The following is a 27,064-nucleotide window of genomic DNA, read 5'->3' as shown; positions in this document are numbered from 1 at the left end:
TTCTATTGGGACCTAATAAGAGAAAGGGAGAAATGCGAGAGGACGTGCTGTCCAGAACTTACGATAAGAAAGCATGGATTCTGAAGCGGGTGGTGGTCTCAGAGGAGACGATCTGTCATCGAACTTTTCACCCAAGGTCTTATTAGAATGGAGCAACGCCGTCTCTCAGTGGTAATAGTATCTTCTCAACAAGTCCACCCCACATGTTCTCAGGCGACGGATCGCATTCTCTGCCATCGCCACCATCTATGCCATTTGTGTCTACCTCATTCAAGGTTTTTACATCATCTCGTATGGGTTGGGTATCTACATCCTCAACCTCTTCATCACCTTCCTCTCCCCACAAGTTGACCTGGAGATTCAAGAGCTCGTAGAGGGGCCCACCCTTCCCACCAAGGGTTCTGATGAGTTTTGTCTGTTCGCTTGTCGACTCCCCGAGTTCAAATTCTGGTTGGTTGCCTTGTTGCCTTATTCTATCACTAACATTAAACTGTACTTTTGTGAATTTGGTACTTTGACCTATTAAACTGATCCCCGAATTGCTCCAATAATTGTCTAGTAACCGGTAGACGGAATTGCATGAACATGTGGTTTCTTTTGATAAATACATATTTGGGTACATTGTTAGTTCTATAACATGCTTTGTGGAATAGTTAGGTGCAGATTGTTCTCTCTTTATTGGAAATGGTGGTTGATTTTAGATGCCTTTTGATCTTTGATTGATCCACCACACCAGAAAAGGAATTTTAGCTTCGTTTGATTCATCCAATGATCGCAATTTTATGAGTTCCTTTTTAATTCAGTTATTCTTCTCATTCTTTTGAGGGAGGGATGAAGAACTTTAGATTGCTGGGTAAATTTTGTCTTACATAGAACAATAACGTTAACAATCGTTATTAGAGTCAAATTTCTTGAAAGGAGTATGGCATCTCTAAATTCAAAAGCCAGAAGCCAGAGTCCTAGAAAATAGTTAATAGCATATAGCAAAGAAAAATGATGCAATGTTGGTATATGCTTCTAATTTTCATGGTTTGCAATATCCCTAAAATTTGTCAATATTCCCCACTAAAATTTCTCATTTTAGGGTGCTATTAATATCTATCAATGAGATTTCAATAAGTATTCAATTTAGATAAAATACTCACAATACTTGTAGAAAAATAATCCATAATTCCATATGTTGATATTTATGGAAATATCACAGGAAAGAGATAAGAAAACTAAGAATTGACATTATGCGTTCATAGAATGTTGATCGATAAGCATGATGCAGCTACCTACTCGATATTAAGCTTCAACTAAGTGAACTAATTCCCATGCAATTTTCTATTTTGAGTTGTCAATTTTTTTTTCTGTGGTTTTATTACTACATTTTTTCTTTTTGTAATGCTTCCATCAAGTTGTAAATTTTTATGTTATCTGAAATTTCCATTCAATAATTCCCATGCAATTTTCTATTTTGAGTCATCAGAATTTTCCACAAAGTCAAAATTGTGATCATTGCTTGAACTAATCATTAGTTCACTTAGTTGAAGCTTAATATTGAGTAGGCAGCTGCATCATGCTTATCGATGAACTAGTCAATGATATAATCAGTATGACTAGTTGATGCTCTGATAACACTACACATTATGCAATCATAAGAAAGAAATGAACATGAGTGCATAAAAGATACTGAACTATGCACATTGTGTTTTCCCTCCCCCATCCATGTTTTGTTGCTTATGACAGTGTTTTAAAAGCGAAAGGTGCAAGGTGAGGCACACACCTTTTTGAGGCATGGTACACATTTTTTTGAAAAATGTTAAAATTGAAGGATATGATTAAAATATATACCTAAACTTCAAATTAAATTAAATGATTAATAGAAAACCTATTAATATGTCAATAACAAAAAAAATCTGAAATAATCAAATAAAACATCTCAAGTTCTTAAGTACTCAACAATCAACATTAAATTCAAAACTTCAAGCAAGCTGCAAGCCATTAATGCAATACAATCACATAGAGTTAGAATCATGTCATAAGCAATTTTCTTTCAAAAAAAAGAGAAACAATTTTCTTTCAAAAAAGACACATAGAGACATAGAGTCATAGATAGTTTTCTTACAAAAAGAAGAGTCAGACAATTTTCTATAAAGAAAAAAGAGTCTAAGGTTTTTTGCCATTCTTCAAGATTCAATTAGCATCTTCTTCATCTTCACCTGGAAGTTCAACTTCATCTTCATTGTAATTTGTCTTGTAGTCATCAAAATCCTCTTCCATTTCCTCTTCAACTTCAACTTCAACATCAACTTCTTCTTCCTCTTCTTCATCTTCTAATTGCAGTTGTCGTGGTCTTTTTCCACTAGCTTTTGTTGCTCTTACTTGTGAAGTTGAAGCTCTAGATCTCGTATACCTTAGTGGCTCTTCAACTCTAGAAGCACAAGTAACATCTCCCCAAGTTAGTGTATCATCATCAAACAACAAATCATTTTTTGCACCATCCTCATTGGTGTCTTCGGAAGTACATTGTTAAACACCCTAGAACACTAGTTTAAACATTTATAATTTTTATCGTTTCTCAAACTGGTCTTCACATCAGCTTTACAAAGACTGCACTTCAGCCTAGAAAATTTCCTAGTTTTCTACATAATTTGCACAGAGACCCTCAGAGGTCACATAATTGATTTTAACTGGGAAAAAAGTACACTTTGACTACTCTAAGGCCGAAAATACCCCTAAATTGATGCCCTTAAGGCATCAAAATGTAGAGTTATCACACCCCCCAACTTAAACATTGCTAGTCCCTTAGCAATGCAGCCTTAAAATTACACTAAGTATATAGATCTTTCCCATTACAAGGTCATCCCTAACAGAATTAATCAAACATCCTGATTCCAGCATTCTCAAACTCTATATAGATCGATATCGGGCTTTAGGGGTAAAACTGTCTTATTTTGAATATTACTGAAACATGGCTTAGAAATCTTATTTACCCTTCCATTTGCAAACTGTCTTGATAAGATGAGATTGGTTTAAAATCAAACAGGTATTCTTCTTATCATTTTTTACAACGGATTTCTACCCCTGAACTTGTTATGCATACCTTTCACCGTTTTACGCGAATCTCGACACTTGCCTTAGGTGAAGAGACCCGGTTACTAGGTCTAGGGTGTCCATTGACCTTTTATTCTTTTTTTTTTTGTTTTTTGCAACATTGTTCAGGGTAGTCCAATGTCTCTTAACAATTTAAAGAATTTTGTCTACTTTCTCAATCTTTCTCTTCCTGTCTTCACAAGGGCAAACTTAGGAGTATTTTTCAATTTCTAAACGATTTTGACAATATTCAAACAAGACCAATTTTGATTCCTATCACTTGCTACCAATTTCTACATAATTCAATATTCTTTTATCAGTTTCCTTAACTTTTCTATTTGGGAATCTCTTTTAATGGAAAATTTTAAAAATTTCAGTAAAATTTTAATTCTCCATCTTTAAAGGCTTAGCTTCACAATTTTTTTTTCAAATTTTCTTTCTCTTTCCTCATCCCCCAACTTAAATGCCATTGTCCCTAATAGCATGATTAGAATGATGCAAAGATGATTTGGGCCAAAGGGAACAACGAGTAGGGTTTTCCTGAGGGGTTTAAGGTATGCCGCCTGGTCTTGAATCAAGAAAAAAAAAACTCTAATCCTGAAAGTAACTGAAAAAAGTTACGTTGGGTTGCCTCCCAACTAGCGGTAAGTTTAACGTCTTTAACCAGATGCATTCACACACTGTTCCCATCTATACTCTCCGACTCACTTTCATCTTCCCACTGACAGGGTTTAGATTGGGCTAACCAAGGGGTAGATAGGTCATCCACTATATCTACTATGAATCCATCTCTCCCTAGGTCTGGATACTTGAAAGTACTAAAAACATTTAACTGGACCTTCTGCTCCCCAAATGAAATGTCGATTTCTCCCGATTTACAGTTAGTGTTTGCATCGACCGTTGCTAGAAACAAACATCTTAAGATTATCGAGATGTGGTTCAGTTCCTCGGTTAGGGTCATGTCTAGGATAAAATCCAATGGGAAGTGACAACCCTCTACCCTGACCAATACATCGTCAATAACACTTCGAGGATTGTTGACTGACCAATCAGCGAGTTGCAAAATTATTGGGGTTGATTTTAACTCGCCAATCCTGAACCTATCATAAATGGATGGAAGCAGATTTCTACTAGTCGTAAGATCCACTAGTGCCCAATCAAAGGTGATTCCAGTGATGACACAGCTTATGAGAGGAGCACTAAGGTCTTTCATGTTCCGGGGGAGTTGATTTAGGAAAGTTGCATTAACATTTGCTAAGAGCATCATTTTTTGTGGGGTCGATTGTGGCTCCATCATTTGAATATATAGTTCTTTCAAGAACTTGGTATCGACCGGGACATGTTGGATCGCATTGAGGAGAGGGATGTTAATATGGACTTCTCGGCTCTCCTCGTTGTGACTTTCTTCATTCTTTAGCACCGGCCCGACTGTGAGTGCAGTTGCAAAGGGAACTACAGGTTGGTTCACTATAGGCTCTTCTTCTAAAGTTTCATTTCCTTCTTCTTCTCCCCCCAACTTAGGGACTTCCTACTCCTTTTCTTCTTCTTCATTTTTCTTTTTCTTACACAAATCCTCTCACCCCTTAAGGTTGTAATAGCCTTGGTCTTTTCAAGCTAAGGGTCCTTAGGAGGTGGTTGAATTTGTTGTGGAGGAAAACCCGGTAATGATTTCTAGGGTTCGCAACCGGTTGACTCGGTAGTTGCCCTACTCCTTTTCTCGCCTTGGCTTCGACTAGCTGTCCTATTTGGCTCTCTAATCTATCAATGGGTTGCTGCTGATTTAGGATCAGCTACAGAAGTTGTATGAATTGGTCATCGATGGTACGGGTTTGAGGAGGTTGTGGGTAAGCCTGATACGGTTAAATCGGTTGGTTCCTAGGGTACACCTGCTAGAATGAACTCTGTACTTGTGTCCTCTAAAAATTTTGGGCCATTGAATTTGATGGGTGGTATTGCTGTTGGGACTGTGTATAGGACTGACATGGTTGAACCGTTTGAGTCCCAGGGTAATCATTGTACTCCCAACGAATATGGGCTTCAAACCATTGAGAGTGCATATCTAGCAGGGGGTTTTCTTGGACTTGTGCCCTATAATTGAAGTTGGGCTGATTTTCCCACTCAGGGTTATATGGACTAGAGAATGGGATATCATTGGGTTGGAAAAATCTATGGGCCACATGTACTTGGTTGACATGATGGGCTGGGCTTGCATAGATGGAACATGATGCATAGAGTGACAAGGTTGGGTATGGGCCACTTTGTTGACGACGTGCAAGGACTTCGTCAAGTCTTTGGGCCATACCATTAATCTTGTCTAGTTGTCGAGACACATGGTTCCAATCAATTTGTGGCTCAGGTTGGAAGTAGTTTCTCATTCCACAAACTCTAGCCATTGAATTCATTTTATTTTAAACCCCTTTTTTCTTCTTTTTTTTTTAATTTGAAATTTAAATTTTGAATTTTTTTGATTTTTTTTGTTTTTAAATGAAATTTAAATTTTGAATTTTGAATTTAAATTTGAAATTTAAATGAAATAAATGAAATTTTTTTGTTTTTTTTTTAAATCTGAAATAAAAGAAAAACACAAACCTAATAAAGCAAAAAAATTGAACAAGAAATTAAAATAAAGAAAGGAGAATAGATCTAGCAACAAAGTGGAAGCAAAATAATACTAGAAAAAAAATAAATCGGATCTAAAAAAAATTAATTAAAAATTAAAAAATCACTATTCAACTAAAAAAAGAGTTCAAAAATAAAAATAAAAAAATCAAAAGTAAAATGGAATGACTACACTTGAAACGCAATCCAATTTTTCTTCTCTTCTCTTTTGTCCCGCAGTCCCGCAACACTCCGGTACCCCACCTTTCGCTATTCCGTCCTGCAGAATCAGAGAGAAACAAAAATTAAACTAAGATAATGGATCAAGTAATAAAATGAAAAAGAAAAAAATAATGAAACAGATCCGAAAAAAGTAAATAAATAACTTTCTCCGTGCTTCTCCGGCAATGGCGCCAAAAACTTGGTGTCTCCGGAAGCGCGTCGTTAAACACTCTGGAGCACTAGTTTAAACATTTATAATTTTTACCGTTTCTCAAGCAACTACTAATGTAGTAAATGGGTGAGAACGAGTCGTATCCACAGGGAAGCAAGTGAAAAATTAATATATACTTAGATCCGGACAAGAGAATACAATTGAGAATTGTAGAAAATAAGAAAATAGAATCTATTATTGCTGAAATTAAATGTTTCGAATTTAAACAAGACAATAAATAAAAATAAGAATTTAATAAAGTATGGAAATCTACAAAGGAAATAAAATAAATAAAAAAAAAGATCCAAAATCCGGATCTGGTGGGGGTAGCTGCAAATCGGCCAGACAGCTTGCAGAAATCCCTCTTGACAAGAACCGGACGTCTATCCTTTCTACAACCCTCGAACCCCTCGAGACACCTTAGCTGCAAAATAGAGAAACGAACAAGAATTAAATCTAAAAGATTACAGAAATAAAAATAACAACAAGAAGAAAATAAAGAAAAGAAAAGAATGGTTGATCAGATTCTGTGGCGGTAGTTATAGAATGGTTGAATATCTTGCAGGAACCCTTACTGACAAGATTTGGGTGGCCTCCCCTTCTACAACCCTTGAACTCCTCAAGAAAGCTTAGCCTTGTTAATTGGGGGAATTGACCAATCCCTTCTATAGGGACCTTGGGACCCTTTTTATAGAGAAGTGTGGACATAACTGGAAATAGGAAGAAAGAGGGGGGGCGGCAGTTGTGATTTAGCAAAGTTAGGGACGGCCTAGGGTTTCTAATGGATGGCTAAGATGGTTTTGGGGTGATCCTATGGCTAAAAATAAAAGGAGAGGGCATCCAATATTATGTATGACTGAGATCTGGGCGCCCAGAAATGGAGGGTGTAGATTAGAACATCTAGGCTTGAAGGATTAAGATTAAAAGAATAGGTGGTGCCTTAGATTGAATGTTTGGGATATAAGATGGAGGGAGTGGCTGAGATTTGGAGGTGAGAGGCTAAATGGTGTATTAGCAGAATAGGTGGCGCCCTAGGGTTTAAAAGCTATAAAGGAGAGCCCTAAAATGAATGGTTGAGATTAAAAGAGGTGGAGGGTGGAGATTAAACACCTAGGGGCGGCTAGGGTTTGCTAAGAGTGAAAATATTAGGTTAAAAAGGCTCCCTAGGGTTTGCTAAGGAGAGGGGAGCTTGGTAATACAATAGGATGGGCGCCAACTAGGTTTAACAGATAAGAGGTGCTCTCCTGTCCTCAGTTCTTTACAAAAACACATCCTCTCTCAATTGGTCTTCACACCAATTTCCCAAAAACTACACTTCAGCCTAGAAAACTTCATAGTTTTCTACATAATTTGCACAGAGACCCTCAGAGGTCGCATAATTGATTTTAACAGGGAAAATGGTACACTTTGATTACTTTAAGGTTGAAAATACCCCTGAATTGATGTCCTTAAGGTATCAAAATGCAGGGTTATCACACCCCTAACTTAAAATGCCCCATCATAACCTCTTCTTCAGACTTAATTCTCTCTTGATCATCATAATAAAATCACGGGTTCAAAAAGTAACCAACTGCATGCACTAGTTTATGGAGTTGGCATTCCCACTTATCAATAATTTCAAAAATGTCTTCATATTTTTTTTGCCTTTAACCTAATGCTTTGTCAATGGCCTCCTTTGTCTTGTCCATAGCCTCATAAATATAACCCAAGGAAAACTTGTTTTCATGATCACGAACAAGAGGAATTTCTAAATTGTGTGATTTGGAGTCTGACTCATGTTCCTTAAATAATTTGTTAAGAGGTATGAGGAAAAGGTAGGTGCTGGTTTAGAGAAAACACCTTGAACAGTCACAATATTGTGACTGTTTAAAAAGTAGTTAACAGTTAGTGACTGTTAACTTTGAATTGTGCCTCTTGATCACACCCGATCGAATCGTGACCGTTGATCTCATCAATGGTGATCAACGGTTAGCAACGGCACCAAAACCAAAGCTACCCATCGCGAGCCATGCGGGTGCGAGCAAAGTGCGCCTCTAAAGCACCTCATTGTGCCGCACACATGCGCGCACGCACGTTGCATAGTATTGAATCCCCATACTCTCCTCTACTAATTTAAGGAGTGTAAATCAGCTCCTATTGAAATACTGAAAACAAAACTTGTAATTTTCCAATGTGGGACAAGTTCAAAATTGGGTTTTAATCTCTTATGAGATTAAAATCCAACTAGAAGTTCATTGAGTGCTTATAAAATGAGGTTGTTATTTAATGATCCGGTCAAAAGTGAATAATCGAATTCTTACCTTCTCTGTCACCTCTCTGTTTTCTTCCTTCTCCCCACCCCTCTCATCTCTCCATTGTAATATGATTTCAGGAGGTTGAGCTCCCTTGAAGTAGCTCCTTGAATTTTTAATCCTATTATTTGGTATTTGAGTTGCGATCTGGGATGACCAACACTAGGTCCAATGCCATGGACGGTTGGGTAAGCCGTGTGGAGAATGAAATCAGCAAGGTAGTCGGCGACCTGAGAGAATTGAAGGAGGTCCTCTCCACGTTGTGGCCCAGTACGAAAAGATCACCGTGACACCAACCAAAGAGAACGAAGGAGAAGCTCCGAGCAGCAGTTCTAGCAGGCGGGGAGGAGGTTTCGTTGGACGGTTTTCCAAGGTGTGCTCAGGTGAGGATCCGATCCCCTGGATCTATAGAGCCGAGCGATACTTCGAGTACCACGAGACCTCCGTCGACCAAAAGATACAGGTTGCTTCCATCCACTTGGACGGTGAAGCAATCCTCTGATACTAGTGGTACCGCCGGATTCATCCCCAGGTTTATTGGTTAGAGTTCATTCAAGCCCTCACTGTTCGTTATGGACTATTGGGCCTAGATAACTATGATGAAACCTTGTCGAGAGTGAAGTAGACTGGGACGATAAAGGATTATTAGGTCGAGTTTGAGAGATTGGCAACCTGAGTCACTGGCTGGCTAGAGAATGCCCTCACAGGGTGTTTCATCCGAGGCTTATGGGACGATATCCAGATTGAGGTCAAGGCGATGAAGCCAACCTCCCTATTAGCAGTGGTGGGCCTGGCCAAACTCCAAGAGGAGAGGCTCAACTGCCTCAAATGCCTGACTTGACCCGTAGGACCTATACTTAAGACTCCACCCAAGTCTGAACCGGGACCACCCAAGCTAAACCCGTCACCCACTGTCCCTGTCAAGAGACTATCGTGAATAGAGATGCAGGCACGCCAGGAAAAGGGGTTGTGCTATAATTGTGATGTGATGAGAAATTTTCTCCCGGTCACCGGTACAAATCACAACAATTCTTTGCCCTTCAATTGGATGACCCCTTGGAAGACAACCTAGAACCGGAGGTGGACTCACCCGAGGAAGTGAACCAGGAGGAGATTCCGGAAACAGAGCAAGCTGAGACTGAGATCTCCCTGGAAGCCTTAACCAGTTTGTGCTCTCATCAAATGATGCGGGTGCATGGGCTCATTTTGGGTCAAAGGGTTTCAATTCTGATAGACAGTGAGAGTAGTCTATACCTCATCAACACGGTCTTGACCAAACGGTTGAGCCTGGCAATACAACCCACGAGCCCATTTTCTGTAAGGGTGGCGAATGGACATTACATTTGGTGTGATGGATGTTGTAAGGAAGTGGGCCTAAGAACACAAGGGGCCTCTTCCAGGTGGACTTTTACCCCTTAGAGTTCACCGAGTCTGACGTAGTTTTGGCCCTTTTGGGCATCCAGTGCTTGAAGCAATTGGGCTAGGTCACTTGTGATTGGGCCCAATTAACAATGGAGTTCATATGCATGGGGTGCAGCCCAATAGACCCACACCCAAGACTTCCTAGGCAGTCATTAAATACTGTCAAAATCAGGAAGTCCCCACTTTGATTCACTTCGGGTCCATGGAATCCGAACCCACTCTTACTTGCCTTGTCAACCCCATTACCACCCCAGAGGAGCAACACAACTCCAACAGCTGTCCAACTATGCTGATGTCTTCAATAAATAGTTGCTCCTCGCACCATCTCGCCTCCATGACCACAAAATCCCCACATACCTGGGAGCCCCATCCACCAAGGTTGAATCCTACGGTTACCTAGGGATGACAATTTTCCTCATCCCTGATTCAACGGGGATTGAGGTCCCTGTCCTGCCCCGACCTCGATTATATATGTATATATATATTAAATGTTATTTATATTAAATACATATTATTATATTATTTATATTATATATATCAAAACATATTTAAATATTATTTATAATTTAAAATATTTATTTATTATAAGTAAATTTATTTTTCAAAAAAATACTGATATTTAAAAAAAATTCAGGGATTTGAATCCTCATGGGGATCCCATCCCCGTTGGAGAACGGGGATGGAGGACAAGTTTTATCCCTGGTGGGGATCAGAGATGGGGATGGGATTAATTTCAGAATCAGGACCGGAGACGGGAAATATGATCATCACCCCAAACTCACCCCGTTGCCATTCCTACATATAGTTAACGGGTTGAAATAGAGAGAAGTGTACAAGAGATGCTTGAGAAAGGACTGATACAACTGAGCAACAACTTGTATGCTTCACCCGTCCTATTGGTAAGGAAAAAAGTGGGACTTAGAGGTTCTGTATTGATTACAACATGGCGTTAAATAAAATCACCATAAAGGACAGCTTCCCGATTCCCCTCATAGAGGAGCTGCAGCAAGCAGTCTATTTCTCCAAGTTGGATCTTCGGTTGGGTTACCATCAGATCCGGGCCCACCCGGAGGACGTGCACAAAATTGCTTTCCGCACGCACCTTTGACCCAGCTCGGGTGGACAGGTCAAGACAGATCCAGATAAAATAGCGGCCATGGCCAATTGGGCTGGCCCAACTCTGTTAAAAGCCTGTGTGGGTTTTTGGGCTTGATTGGTTATTACCGGCGCTTCATTAGGCACTATGGAGTGTTGGCAGCATCTTTGACCCAGCTGCTCCGAAAGGACTCTTTTCAGTGGACTGAACAAGCCGAACAAGCCTTCATTGATCTTAAGCAGGCAGTCACTACACCCCCCCAAACTAGCCCTTCCTGATTTCTCCAACGAATTTGTGGTAGAGTGTGATGCCTCAGGGCGAGGCATCGGGGTCGTTCTCATGCAAGGTGGCCGGCCCTTTGCTTTTTCAGCAAGGCGCTCACACCTTCAGCCCTAGGCAAGTCCACCTATGAGAAAGAAATCAAAGAATTGATGGTGGTAGCTCTAGCAGTACACAAGTGGCAGGCCTATCTCTTGGGTCGGTGGTTCACAATCTGGTCGGACCGGTGGAGCCTAAAACATCTATTGGACCAGCGAGTTCTCACGTATGAACAACAGTAATGGGCTTCATGGCTCATGGGCTATGATTTTTCCATTGAATATAAGGCTGGCCCATCTAATGCAGTGGCTGACGCTCTGTCCAAGAAGGAGGAATTGCTTCAAATGCAGGTTTCTAGACCCATCTATAGCTTGGTAGAGAAAATCAAAGAGGAAGCCCTACAACACTGAATTGGGCTCCCTATGGAAGAAGTGGCAGGCGGATCCAGTTGCAGTACCGGGATATTCTGTGGTGGGCACCACCTTATTCTACAAGAATTGGCTGGTCCTTTCCCTGCACTCATCTTACAGTAATGACTTGATCCTCCATGAATCACCTCCGGGAGGCCACTCCGGGGTCCTAAGAGCATATAGGCAGCTGGCTAGACACTATTACTGGCGAGGAATGAAGGAGATGATCCAAGACTTCATTGCGGCCTGTCACATTTGTCAACAGTAGAAGTACAGAACGTAGGCACCAGCTGGGCTGCTACAGCCCTTGCCCATTCCCGATCAGGTATGGAACGAAATTTCCATGGATTTCATTTTCTGGGTTGCCTAAGTCAGAAGGGAAGACAACGATATTAGTGGTGGTTGACAGACTGAGCAAGTACGCTCACTTCATACCCCTATCCCACCCTTAGCAGCACAAGTGGCTAAGGTAAGTTGAAAGACTGCATGGGACTCCTACTGCCATAGTCACAGACTGTGACCCCACATTCATGAGCCATTTTTGGCAAGAATATTTCGCCTTCAAGGTACTCTGTTGTGCCATTCCATGAGTTATCATCCCTAGTCTAATGGCTAGACGGAGGTAGTGAACCGTTGCCTCGAGATTTACCTATGGTGCTTTGTAGGAGACAAACCTACCAAATGGTTTCAATGGCTTCCTTAGGGGGAATACTGGTATAATGCCACTTACCATGTCTTCACGGGAACCACTCCCTTCAAGGCCTTGTATGGCCGAGAGTAGGGATGCAAATGAATTGGATCAGATTCGAATTAGGGTATATTTGAATTCGATCCGACATTGTTCATGTCGGATCCGATCTGATCCGATTGGATCTAATAGGACTCGATCTGAATTTGGATCCTACTAGATCTTCGGATTTGATTTGATCCGACTTGTTTTTTTTTAAATTTAATAAATTATTAAAAGAAAAAATAAAATATACCAATTTAAATAAAAAAACAAAAAAACACAAGTATTTTTTTAATTATTATCATCATATATATGCATGTTTTTATAAAAAATAAATAATATAACAAATTTATAGAAATACAATATAAATAATGCATTTATAAATAAATAAATAACATATATATATATATGTATTATATATATTTATATTTATAAATATATAACACATCGAATTGGATAGGGGTGATCGGAATCCAATCCGAAGATCCGGCCAGGAGTGATCCGAATTCGACCAAATAAGATTGGATCTTGAATGGGATCGGATCATGATCCGATCCATTTGCACTCCTATTCGAGAGCCCCCTTCAGTCCTTCCATATGAGAAGGGGTCCACCTCTATAGCAGAGGTTGAAGACCAGCTAGTAGCAAGAGATGAAGCCCTTAAGGCTCTGAAGGCCCATCTGCATCAGGCCCAGAAACACATGAAGGCCGTTTACAACAAAAAGCACCAAGAAGTTGAGTACAAGGCGGGGGATTGGGTGTATTTGAAACTTCAGCCCTATCGACAATCTTCTCTGGCCCATAGAGCAACACAGAACTCAGAAGCTCTCCCCTCGCTACTTTGGACCCTTCCAGGCTGTGCAAAGGGTAGGACAGGTCGCTTACAAACTGGCCTTCCTCTAGGGTCCAAGCTACACCTGTTGTTCCATGTGTCACTTTTGAAGCGGGGGAACACCACGGCCACTACGACAGTCCAACTCTACCTGAGTTTTCTGAGCAAGGGGAACTCCTCACCAAACCTCAGAAGCTGGTCAATTTCAGATGGATGAAATCTGGTTGCAGACTCATCAAGTAAGCTCTGGTAGAGTGGGCTAACCTGTATAGAGAAGATACCACGTGGGAGGATTATACTAAACTTCAGCAGCTTTTTGGCCACCTCAACCTTGAGGACAAGGTTGCGCTTAAGGAGGGGGGGGGGGGGGGGGGGGGACCAGTAGCGAGACCAGGGGGGGGGGACCAGGGGGGGGGGACCAGGGGGGGGGGACAAGGTTGCGCTTAAGGTTGTGCAAAGGCTAGCACCAGTAGCGAGATGGTCATTGAGTGATTATAAATTGAGGTTGTTATGTAACGATCTGGTCAGAAGAGAATAATCGAATTCTTACCTTCTCTGTCACCTCTCTGTTTTCTTCCTTCTCCCCACCCTTCCCATCTCTCCATTGTAATCTGATTTCAGGAGGTTGAGCTCCCTCGATGTAGCTCCTTGAATTTTCAATCCTATTAATAATTTAGTAAATTACTAGATTTTTAAAAGCTCTGTTGGTCCAAGTGTTTTAATTTAGTTGAAGTTATGGGCCATTTTTTTTGATAAATGAGAATAGTTTTATTAATTCAAAAAATAATAGTACATTCAACCTAGGAAGAGGCACGAGGTGTTACCTCCCCTTAGGGCTGAGTCATAAACACTAAACAAACACAAGCCTGAAACACAATTACAAAGTGGCCCAAAACAGACCTCCCCTTGACACCCCTTGCTTGGCCAAAGAATCAGCCATTGCATTTGCTGATCTGCTGGCCCACTAAAACCTAACTGACATATTCCTTGTTAGCCATTTAACTTTCTTTAATAGATCCCTATAGCCCCAACAAGCTGTCTCTAGACTTGTCAACCAGCCCACTACTACCTTGAAATCCCCTTCTACTATCAAATTATTCACTCCAAGTTGACTGGCCATCTGTATACCTTGTACCGCTGCTAGTATCTCTGCCCTTACAGAATCACCAACACCCACTGGTCCTGAAAATAAAGACAACATGTTGCTATTTTTGTCTCTCAGAATCCCTCATATTCCAGATGGCCCTGGGTTACCTTGGCAGTTACCATCAAATTTCAGTTTTACCACTCCATCCGGTGGGGATTCCCATTCAGCTTGTGATTTGTTCTTTGTGGAGACTATAGAAACCACTGTTGCCCAGTTTCTCCTCAAGTCATCAAATGAGTAATCTGCCAACAAGTGTGAAGATTTTAACCACAAGACTGTTCTTGTCATTATGCATTCCTTAATTTCAACAAGACTTATTTCCTTTTCTTGAAATATTCTAGCATTTCTCTCCTCCCATAAAGTCCACAAGGTAGTGGCTTTGATACATTTTCACATTAGCTTCCCTCTTGTCAATCTCCCAAAGGCAGCCGGGATGAATAGCAACTTTACTTTAGAGGGCAAGTTCCACCTGCACCCAAATAGTGCAACAGCCCAGTTCCAAATATTGGCAGCAAAAGAGCATGATATCAGTAAATGGTTATAGTCCTCACCCTTCACTTTACACAAGAAGCACCAATTTGGGGACAAACACAAGTAAGGTTTCTTCTTTTGCAAGTTTTCCACTGTATTGATCTTACCCAAGTAGGCTGCCCAACAGAACACTACTATTTTAGGAGGATCTAGCCTTGACCAGACCTCTTTAATAGGGAATACCTGAGAGGAGGGATTGGAGCAGAGGGCTTTAAAAAAAGATGCACAAGTGAAGGAGCCAACTGAGGTTAGAGACCAAACCCTTTTATCCAGGTTAGGGGGGTCCAGGCACATTGAGTCTAGAAGCAACAAGAGCTCTGAAACACAAAGAAGTTCTTTATCCCTTAACCCTTTTCGAAACCCAAAATTCTAGTTTAAATCTAAAGGGCGAACCGGGGGGGGGGGGGGAAGAAACCGTGAAATTGATTTCTTTTTAAAAAGGGAGATGGAATAGAGAGAAGGAAAGTGGTCTTTTAGGGGTTGGGTGCTCACCCAAATATGAGCCATTAACAAGGCATTTTAATTTAGTTGTAGTTAAGATTTTGTTTGTATCCAATTCCAGCTTTGATTCAAGTCCGCTAAAATTTGATTTTAATTTGTTTGGGTACTAGATTTTTAGATCTGTCAATATGACATAGATATTTGGATAGATATGATTGTTTTTTATTTGTAATCCATCTTCTCAGATGGTATATAAGATATATCTCCCTATGATTAAACATAACTCAAAATTGTGAAGAGGAAAATTGACAAAGAAATGGGGTGGAGCCCCTTTTTAATGAGAAAAACTGAAAAAAAAAAGAAGGAAGAAGAAGGAAGAAGAAGAGGAAGAAGAAGGGCGGAGCTCTGTTTTTCGTCTAAAAGCTCTGTGAATGGGGCGGAGTTGCTGGATTGTTCGAAATAATGGGGCGGAGCCCCTATTTTCTCAGCAACACTACCGTAGGAAGAAGAAGATATACATACTTGATACTTTTGTACCTTTGTTCGATGTAAGCTTGGATGAACTGGAGCTGGGAATTGGATGAGCTTCCTCTGATTTGGAGTCTTTGGACGAAGTAACTCTTCCCTCCACTTTCCTTTTTTTTTCTTTTGTTTTTTTTTTGGAAAAGATCCTTGTTGGTTCAGTTTCCTTTTATCTTACGTTTCCTATTTTGAGTTTTTTTTTTATATTTTAATGTTATTTTCGAAATTGTGTAAAGACCTCATCTACGTGCTTGCCTGGGCCGCCTGTCGCATGGCCTGAGGCGCACGCCTTGGTGCAAAGGCGAGCACCTGTCTAATGGTTATGCACCTTAGCCTGGGTGAGGCACCCAATCTAGAAAGCACCTCACCTTTGTGCCTGAGCAAACCTTTTAAAATATTGGCTTATGGTTGAGAAAAGTGGCTGCTAAGAAATAAGAAGCCAACTATCTATGCTCTTCAGGCTTATGGTGGGAAAAAGAAGTGGTTGCTAAGAAATATGAAGGCAATTGTGAATGTTGTTTGGTAGATCCACAAACTTTTTATCGACCCTTTCCATGCTTGATTCAATTTTTGTAAGAAATTGAGCTTTATGACTGGCTGCCTAATAGGCTGCTAATTCCTTTACTAAGTTTTGTCAAGGCTGAGTTTAGCCAAAAATGACAAAGAAGCTTGGGAATGTAATGGAGGAAAAAAGAAAAGCCTTAATGAGACAATCTCCAATAGTGTTGAAATGTTAGTAAGGTATTTTGTAGTTCGATTGGCACTTGGCATGCCACTCCTTGTAACTTTCTGATTATTCACCAAACTAATAAACAAAAGGTATTGGTATTTGACACTTTTAAACAAGATGTCATGAGAAAGGATCTACAACAAAGTGTAAAACACTTCCATTTTCCAAGTTTTTTCCATTTTTAATTGAAGTACATTTTGTATTGTTTATGTAATTTAATATTTGTGGATGTCTCTTATTCCATGAGATCGAAACCTATAGGTATGATGCACCAAACAATTGCAGATACCTGGATAGACTTGGTGCATTTGCTGCATACTAAGGGTGCTTGGGAAGGCCAGACCCAGTTTAAGGCCAACCTGGGTCCAATCCTAGGAATTGGGTTTCAGCCAAAGGCCTCATCCAATACAAGGTAGAACCTAGGTTAGTCAGCCAAAACCCTAACCTTAGCTAAATCCTAACACAACTTGGGCCAGGCTCAAGCCTATACAGAATATGGATCGGGTTTAAGGGATTTCTTGACAATGCTTTGGATTCCTATTGCTATTATTGGAGTCAATCAATGAAACTCTAGTATGCATGCTATATATAAGATTACTAGCAGCGACATATATTAGTTGAGGTAACAGGAATGGAGTGTTTTTTTTTCCGTGCTGCTTTTCTGGGTTTGAATTTCTATTTGATGGATGTTTGTGCAAGTTCCCTGTCATTGTTGGGGTACAAAGGATGTTTTTGTTTTCCTTGAAATTTATTTGTGAAACTATTATAGAAATAGTGGGATTATCTTCCTTTTTGGTCAGAAGCATGAGTCTGTTTAGTGCTGCTGATTATTTTCTTTCATTCATTATATGTCTGATCAGTGAAACTATTCCTATTGTGGTTGAGATTAAATCTTGATTGAATTTCTTAAAATATTTTTAAATCTTATTCACAACATTTTCTTCATGAACTGAGAAAGATACGAAGATAGAAAGTATGCTCCTACTTCTTCAAATAAACTTAGTGTTCTACCCCACCCTCCAACCAATAAGTGACATCAAATTAAGTTTCCTAAAATTTTACATTTCAATTAGTATAATAAAACAATTTATTTATATGATAAAAAATGATTTATTTTTTGGTTGATATGGTGCCCTTTTTTTGGTTTACAATTGTATGTCTTCCCCCTCTTTCATGTCTTTTGGTGTAGTTAGAGCCAGCCTGGACAATAGTTCAAGATGGGGTGTTGGTTCACTGATCACTGCTCCAATTGACAGGCTAGCCCAAATTGACCAAGTGACATCACCTATATATATTTGGTGTATAACCTGTCATTGTATAACCCTAGATTTCATCCAATCTATGCATCGATATCTCTATCAATATTATCCTTTCATCTATATTTGCTGTTTTTTCAAAGTTTTCTCCTTGTTAATAATGTTCATGACTATGAATAAGTTATCTACACAGAAATGGAAAAAATAATGCTCCGCTTCCTCCTAGCCTCACCCTGTCTATCTGTTCTATTCCTACCCCAACCAACTTGTTTCCCTGCTTTGCTATTTACATTTCAAATTAAGAAATCCTTTTCCTGAATAATTAGGATTATCTACATGAGTCCTTTTTCCTTTATCAAGGGTCTTATCTTCTGTTAAGTATTCCTCTCTAGCATTTTCTTGCAGGTTCAACGAATGTTTTTCAGCCTTTCTTTGTGCTTTAGATCTCTTAACTTGCATCAGATCACTCCTCAATGGAGCTATTATTGGTACACTAGTGAATCTTTTGAGATGCTTCTTAAGAAAACTAAACATAGATTCAAACCCCTCAAAACCCTATTTGTTACAAGAATGTTCAAAAATGCCATCAACCTGACCTACCAGCAACAAGAGGCGAATCCCCACTAGACCATATTATTGTTCAAGTCTGATTTGGTATGGTATGAACCTGAATTTGGGTAATGGCATTGCTGTTTTGAAGCCTAAATTCCAATGAGTTGAACATGTAGGTGACTTGGTTGAATATGGCAACACCCTTCATTCCCGAGAATACCAAAGTGGGGGTTCAAAACAACATTGCCCACAAAGGTCCAAAATCATCCACACATTCATACACAAAACTTAAAAATGTAAAGAAAATAAGATAAAAGGTAAAAATACAAGTAATCCTTGTGGAGAAAAGATCCCCAGATGATGTTGCTCCTTGAAACTCATGGTTAGCATAATAACCTCTTTACTTGTCTTGTTGAGGGTGTAGACTTTGGATTTATAATATTGTCACTACTAAAAACTCATGGCACTCAGTTGAATGAGATTTTTAGTCTTGAATCAATAGTTTTAGCCTCTGAATTGTCACATTTCCTCCAAATTGTGTAAAAAGTTCCGTTCAACATCAAGTCTGTTGCTTTATTGGAATACCAATACCCTTGCATGACATGGATGCCAATGCCTGTTGGACCTGATTAAGAACATCACTATCCCTGTTAGCTCTACCTACCCTCAAATTATCCAGTAATCCATTTGCGGATAATTTACCACTCTCACAAAGAATGAACAGGAAAACTTGTAAAGTCCTCTAATTTTTGCAATGCAATGTGCAACTCCAATGGTGACTAGGTCTATGGAAGAGCTCCAAAAGCGTCTAGCCTATTGCTAGAGTCTAGAGTTCCCTCCCAAATACGTTAGGTGGTGGCAACAAAGAATTCCTCTAGATGATCTTACCTTATTTTTAGGAAGAGAGAATGATCTCCTAGCTAGCCCCAATACATCTTGGGGCATTTCCACTAGTTACCAAATATGGGCATGATGATAGATAAAGGGACAAATACCTTATTCTCCATTTTCTTTGCAAAAAAGACATACATTTCGATATCTTTTCTAGGCTTTTCCCCCGTTGGAGCATATTTATATGTACTGCTATAATACCCAAACACTTGTACAAGGGTGTCATATTGTGTTAGATACTTTAAATTTTCATGTAAATTTGGTATCTGACCCCATATCCTTCTGTATCTGGGTAGAAAAGATATCGTTCTCATGAGTTTGTGGCCACCTTCCAATGAAATGTGTTAAAAAGTAGTACTAATTAAAAAAATGCAAACTTTGTTTTTAAACTAAATGTTTTAAAAAGCCTATTATCGCAAATTAAAATACATAAACATAACATATAAATCATATTCAAGGACTCAACAACTTAAGTATTCGTTTTGTGGTTGTTTAGTCTGGTTGTTTAGATACCTCTTTATAGGCCTAGCCTCATTTTTGGGTGGAAATGGATCTAGGCCCTTTTGTAGGGTTAGTGGTTTTTACTTTATTTGGTTGTTTTTGCAAGGCCTAGTCCTGATTCTGTTAGATGTTGGTCTAGACTCTTCTAGGGTATTTAGCTTGTTAGTGTTGTGTTTGAGGCAGTGCTGTCTTGTCTCATGTTGTATATGCCTTGTATACTACTTTTCTTTAATAAATAATAGCTTAATAATGTGATGTTTAGGGGTGTTCATGGGTCAGTTTGGTTTGGTTGCAAGCTGTATGGCCAATCAACCAACCTGATCAAGTTGGGGAATCGGTCACTCGAAATCTACTAACCATTAGTGAAAACAGACCAACTTAGGTTGTATTAGTTTGGTTTGGTAATTTGATTCAAAAGTTTTTAAATATTAACTTAAAATTATAGTGATATTATTAAAAATATAAAATACTTTTATATTTTAAAAAATATTTTTAAAATTAAATTTACAATATAAAATATTTTAAACTAGGAAATATGGGAATTTCACACTTTCCCATATTAAAAATTATATATGTATATATATAGGGTCAGTTTACACATGGATAAACCGAAATTGACCCAACCTCTCGAGTTAGCATAATAGCTAAATTGAGGCCAATCAAAAAATAATAGAAAATTGACCAACTCAACTTGAATTGGGTCAGGTTGGTAGGTTTGGTAGGTTTCATCGGTTTGATGAACGACCCTAGTGATGTTAAACATCGTGCATTCCTAATTCTATGAAATGCCTTTACACCAAGCAAGAATCAAAGTATCAATATTGGGTATCGTATTGGACAACTCGAATATGGATATAGAAATGCTTTGACAACACATGGATACACTAGGGAAACACATACAAATTCCATAAATACATTAATAACACTAAATTTAAGGTCAAATAGCCACAAATAATGTAAAATATATAGGAAATGTATATTTTAATGGTGTATATGAAAAAATATATTACAATTAATACAGCGGGATGCATAGATATCATAAAATTTTATTGATAATGGATAAATCAAGAGTCCAAAACACAAAACATATGCACCTACTATATTTTAATTATGATATCAATTATTTTTTTGATAAATGGACGATATCAATTATTTCTATTTTACATTAACAAAAAAGTTAACCAAATTATAAATTATCAAATGTAAATTAATAAAATATCAAATAGTGATTTATAAAAATATATAATGTGAACTTAAAATATATCAAATCTGTTAAAATTTCTAAGATACATATAATATGCAAATTTGTAATTCTTAATTACTAAAATAATTATTCCATTAATAATTTTAATTTCTATAATTTTTATAAAGTTAAAAATCATGTTTTGATATAAATGTAGATTAGTTGATTTGATAGATTCAATCTAACATTATATTCTTGAATATTTTGTAAACATTTTTCATTTTTGTAAATAATAAATATGTTGTTACTTAATGTAAATTAAAATATTAATTAATAATTTTAAAAAGATGTGTAAAAATTTAATATATATATATATATATATATCATGTGAAAACTTATAAATATTAAGTACTAAAATAATTATTCTATTATTAATATTTTATTTTTATAAATTGCTAGAGATTAAAATCATCTTTTGATTTTAGTGTGGATTTGATAGATTATTTATTTCATTAGTTTATAAAATACTAATTTTGAATATTATTCTTTTTAAGTTTTAGTTGGAGTTGTTAAACATAAATATGTATTATTTATTTGGATTGCATGTAGTTAATAAAGTTAATAAAAGTTATTTTATTTCACTTATTATCAAAAGAAGCAAGATAGCTTAGTGGTTTAAGGGTGTATTTAGGACTTGGGCGTCACTATCCTCATTTTTTTATTAGAAGGGTGTGGTGCATCATTGTGTGGTGGTGCATATTGGTGCGTATTGGCTGATACAATGTGATCTGGACCGATATGTATGACTAGCAGGATTCATCTCCAATCATAGCGTATCTCGTGCTGGTTATAGTCGATACCAATATGATACACCCCATATCGTATCAATATTTTAAACCTTGCACCAAGTCCTTGACGTACCATGCCTGAGCTGAGGCGCAAGGTGGACCAAGTGCATGTATAGACACATTAGGCACACGCCTTTTTAAAGGGGGCTGTACCTGGGCCTAGCTGAGGTACAGGCCTTGAAGTGTGCCTTGCGTGTGCGCATTTTAAATCACTGCTTATCCCTCTTCTTAACCTGATATCCCAATAGCAATCCATTATTATCAACTCTGACCCATAGGACAACAGAGATTGCTTCTAGCAAAATGAACTTGGGAGTAAAGGATGAAGTTTTGGTGCCTATAATCTACACCACCCTGCTTCTTTCATTAACTCTGCATTTGGATTTTCTTTTCTTTTTTTTTTTTTTTCTGTGTGTGAGTGTGAAAATGCAGTAAAAATTCAGTGTTATCTGGATTGTAAATAGCGACATTTCACAGCTAAACAATAAAATCTAGAAAATAGCAGATTTGTGTTTCCATGTGTTTCTATTTTGCCCCATTCCAAATATAACCTTACCGTTCAGTCTAAGGGTGATCTTGGGCCAGGCTGGGCTTTCTATTTCTCAATCCCATTTGTAGCTTTGATATGGGCCATTTGAAAGACGGAAAGAAGCGGCAGATCAACAATAATGGAATTGATGAAAGTTATCCTACCCCTGTCAACATGTAATTCTTGTTTCATGCCTCTGATGTGGTATATTGCTCTAGCACTGACCTCCAAAATTCCAAGCACCTGGATCACATGAGCACAGAATGGATATATGCAAGGCGAATTTTATTAGATAGAAATTCTGTGTCTTATGGACGTGAATGGCAGTTATGAGACTTCATACCAGCCTCAGAACAAATGTGACTTCAGGGGTTTCTGTGCAGCAGTTGATCATGGACCAGGTGGAACTCCAACCAAGTTACAAGTCTATGCATTTTGTTCCACATTGACTCAGTGTTATTGTTTGTATTCAAACAAGTAAATGATATTGACTTGATCTTAATGAATTCTCTCTCTCTTTCTCTCTCTCTCTCCTCTCATATGTAATACATATTAGAAGAGGTTTTTACTGATAAAAAAATATTTTAAGGATACTTTGTTTTACTTTCTATTGACTCCTATGGTACTCATAATTTTTTTTTTTTGGGTAAGGGTATGGTACTCATAATTTGTTGGTTGAGGTTTTATCTTTGTATTTTTGAATAGTTTTAGGCATCCTATTCTAAATCATTTCCCTATGTAAGCAAGCATCCCAAGACTGTATAAGTAAACATGCTTCAGTGATGAGCTGATCTAGTAGTGTCTTTATCATCTAACCCTAGCTTAAAGTGCTTTTGGTGTAACAAAGCACTGCATCAGGTTCAGCCAATTTCCTATTTTAGGTCTCCTTTATTGGTTTTATCCTTAACTACATAAAAATTGTGTTGTTTATGTTGTCTTAGACTACTGTTGGTCATGGTATTGCTCCCGGAACCATATGCCACAGGGTTTCTCTCAGATCCAATTATCTCTTACTAGATCAAGTTGTCCTGGATGTTTCATTTCAGACCTGTGCAATTGTGTATTCTTATTAATGGTTAGGTGAGTGACTATGTGGCAGGTTTGCTATCACGAAAGCCTTTTGTATTGCTTTTGTGATGGCATTCTTTAGCATGTTTGATGTGCCTGTTTTCTGGCCGGTGCTATTTTTCTACTGGGTGGTGTTGTTCATCCTCACAATGAAGAGACAGATATTACACATGATCAAGTATAAATATGTCCCATTCTCCTTCGGCAAACAGGTATTTTGAATTGAGCCCTTGACATTTGAGATTGTTAATGATTTATGTTGTGTTTTCATTATTTATGGTCACTATTTTGTCCTTTGAGATGCAATTGACTTTCTCTCTCTTCAGCGCTACACGGGGAAGAAAGCAACTTCAGCTGATGAGACAACTTCTAAGAGAGTGAAACTTAAGGTGGTGCATATGCTGCACCTGTACAGGTAGACATTATTTATGTGCTTCTTTCTTCCAGCAGTAGGACGTTTAGAAGGAATGATGGGAGTAGATGTTGCGTGAGAATCTGGTTAAAAGACTTGCAGATTTTCACTGGGTGAACTTGTGAGTTCTATAATGAAAGATGCTGCCTGGGTGGGAGATGAGGTTGTTTATTTTTAGGCCATTATTTATTTTCCCTTTTCTTTCCTTTTGTTACATCCTATGCACTGCGGTGCCAGCAGAATGAATTGTACAATGCACAAGGAGCATCTGATATGGGGAATTGTCCAACAGAGGGTTCACCATTTAAGATTTAAAGTTTATCTATATATTTTTGTTTTTTGTTTCAACTTTGAGTCAACTGTGCCCTTTCTTTTTCTTTTTCCAATGCAAAGGGATTTCCTTGAGAGTTCCTTATCATCTTCTTAGTGGAAAGCAGAGCTTTTCTGAAAAACAGATGCATCTGTCCATGTTTCAATTACTATGAAGCACCATTTTGTAATCGCTGTCTCTCGTTTGTGCCAAGATGTGGATTCTTGCCCTTGTCTTGATCCTTGTGGAAGGTGCTTCTCCCTATTGCCCATTGCACTACTTTCGCATTTAGTTACTTGGGAAAGCGAGAAAATGAATAAAGTGATCGACTTTTTTAACCTTTTTGGTACGTAGAACTGTTTGTGGTAACAACTTAGGCCTCCTCGCTTAAAAAAAAGTTGTGCAGTAGGCCTAGTTTACTCTATTCGGATCAATTTAAATCATAATTTGTGATTCCAAATTCAAAGGGTGAAGCAGATGAATTGCCCTCACCTGCCAACAAAACAAGTTCCAACACCAACACCCTACCAACTTGATCTGACACCGCACATCTCATTATAAAATTGGGGCCCATCATAAAAGTGAGACTCATTATGTATATGTGTGATGTTGGTAAGTTGAGACCCATTCGGATTAACTGAACGCTTTAGCTGTTCAGTGGGCTGTGGGGCCCATGAATTTAGTACTGGTGTTGAATCTTATCATTGATTCCACAGTTCCATGAACAGCTAAAACGTTCAGCTAAACCTTGTTCGTATTTTGTTGTCAGGTGATTTATACCCTGCTGAACAACTAAAGCATTCGGCTAAACTTTTTCTCGTATTTTGTTGGCAGGTGATTTGGACTTGAAGCAGATATGAAAAAAACAGATGGGTCCCTGGTTTGTCTTTGCCACCTTTACATGAACTGATGAACATGAAACATGTCACGGACGGATGCCCATGTGTAATGTTAAACAGTTTTGAGTTTTGATACATATGGCTGATTCTTAAGTTTCAGAACCTTGTAGAGGGTTTACAGCATTTTACATGTCTCATAGGAAAATCAGAATATAAGAGTAAGAGGTGCGGTTTGAGATGCAGTGTAGCTTGCACTCAAAAGTGAGGCCGTGATTGGAGAGAACTATTTGTAACATGTAATTAGGAGCATGGTGCCAACATACATGCTAGTAATCTTAAGATTGAAGCTGCAGATGAGTATGACCCGATGGTTTGTTGGAAGCACATTGCAAAAGGTTAGTACTGATCAGTAGGTAAACTCGCACATATTTCAGTTTTTGAATTATTGAAAAACTGGCAGAAGGGTTATTGAGTCGGGTCTAATGTGATGTGGTTGAAAGTGAGAACCAAGTAATTTTCATTCTTCAACACTACAAGAAAGAAAATTGGTCTGCTGCTGAAGTATAAGAAATTTGCCACTAAGGCTCAGTTTGGAAGGAGTATAAGAAATGCAAATATGTATAGCATAAATACATATAAAATAATATAAAGTATAAGGTTTTACACTTTACATATTTACATTTGTACTCCTTCCAAACTCCGCCTAAATGTTTTTGGCGACAGTTTTAGAGAGAATAAATCATCCGCCGCTATAGATCCATTTTAAAGGTTATAGCTGCTATGAAGACTATTATGACTGTACAAGTATGGCCATCTCTGATTGCACTATTTGACCCCCGGCCCGGTGACCACAAACGGTTTTGCTTGTGGACTGGAGTATGGCAACTTATTGCCTACTGTAACAAAAACGTCCAACTAACGGCGTCATTTGTTTTTGAACCCTGTCCATGTCAATCTTAACACAAGGACTATTCTTACAGTGGGGAGAGATGTATACGACCACATGGCTTTGGAAAACTATTCAGGGCACTAGGAAACATGGAAGAAGATGAATGGATTTTAATGGTGTCGTCTTCACCAAGTTGCTCCTCCACGTATTAATTAAATAGATGGTGAACTGGAGGAGGAGAGGACCACCCACTAATTTTGTATTTATTAAAGCAATGCAATGCATCTGCTTCATCGAATCAAAAGAAGCCAATGGGCGTGTCTTTTGGTGGAAAAGAATTCCTTTTTCCTTGACCCAAACAGTCAGAAATAGAAACTTGATAAGTTTCAAATGCACTTGGCTTGGTCTTGCCACTTTTCCAGCCATCAATTCCTTTATTCCCCGTGAAAAAAGAAAAAGAAAATTACTGTTTTTCCAAAGTTCTAAGCTTTTCATATAGGGCACTTACCTATGGGCAATGAATAACATCCTACAGCCCATTAAATTCTACACCTTTCAAAGCATAAAATCATAAAAAAAAAAAGAAAAATCATTCCTGAACTACTCGTGATTTCGCCATATTTCTGATAAAGAGAATCTAACTGATTTGCATTTTTTTTTTTGGAGTACGGAGAAATAAATGAATTGACTGATATTTATTGCTGAAAAACGGAAGAGGTACCCTTTGGCTCTGTGTATGCTATGCTGTTGTTACTTCTTAAAAACTGGCATGACATGATGCCAGCAGTATGGACAAATTTTAAGCTAAAGCGCTCATCATGAGTCGCTGGATCATGCATGATGTGGCTGGTGGTGGAGATGAATAATTGAACTGCAGTAGCTTCCCGCACCAGACATTCTAATTTCTAATACGTAGCACATCGGTAGTTATTTGGATGCTTTATCATTACAATGCCCACCGACATCTATAATACATTGAATGCATATCAAAACCATCCATCTATCTTAGCCTTATCAATACGTACGAAAAAAAGTGTTAGAGGAAGATTAAAAATTTTAAGAATCTTACGTTTTTTTAGTTTTGTTTTTTTCTTTCTTTACTTTTCAATGTATGAAAAGAGTCATTGTCTTATATTGGTTGGAAAAAGAGTTGATTGAAGTATATTTATAAATTTGTTCTTTTCACACACATGCCAAGCAGGTCCGA

At 38.3% G+C, this 27,064-nt stretch overlaps 1 protein-coding gene across 1 annotated transcript; it reads left to right on the top strand.

The window, feature by feature from the left end:
- Nucleotides 1-73: 73 nt before the first annotated feature.
- Nucleotides 74-27,064, top strand: LOC104588149 (protein RER1A-like). The gene is given in 4 exon segments (XM_088896637.1): nucleotides 74-450; nucleotides 23,439-23,619; nucleotides 23,734-23,822; nucleotides 24,964-27,064. Coding segments are annotated over 4 exon segments (651 nt in total). The 3' UTR covers nucleotides 24,968-27,064.

This window comes from Nelumbo nucifera, chromosome 1 (assembly GCF_055504915.1).
Source record: "Nelumbo nucifera cultivar China Antique chromosome 1, China Antique-T2T, whole genome shotgun sequence".
In the NCBI taxonomy this organism is placed as follows: domain Eukaryota; kingdom Viridiplantae; phylum Streptophyta; class Magnoliopsida; order Proteales; family Nelumbonaceae; genus Nelumbo; species Nelumbo nucifera.
This window is presented reverse-complemented; position numbering and strand designations above follow the sequence as displayed.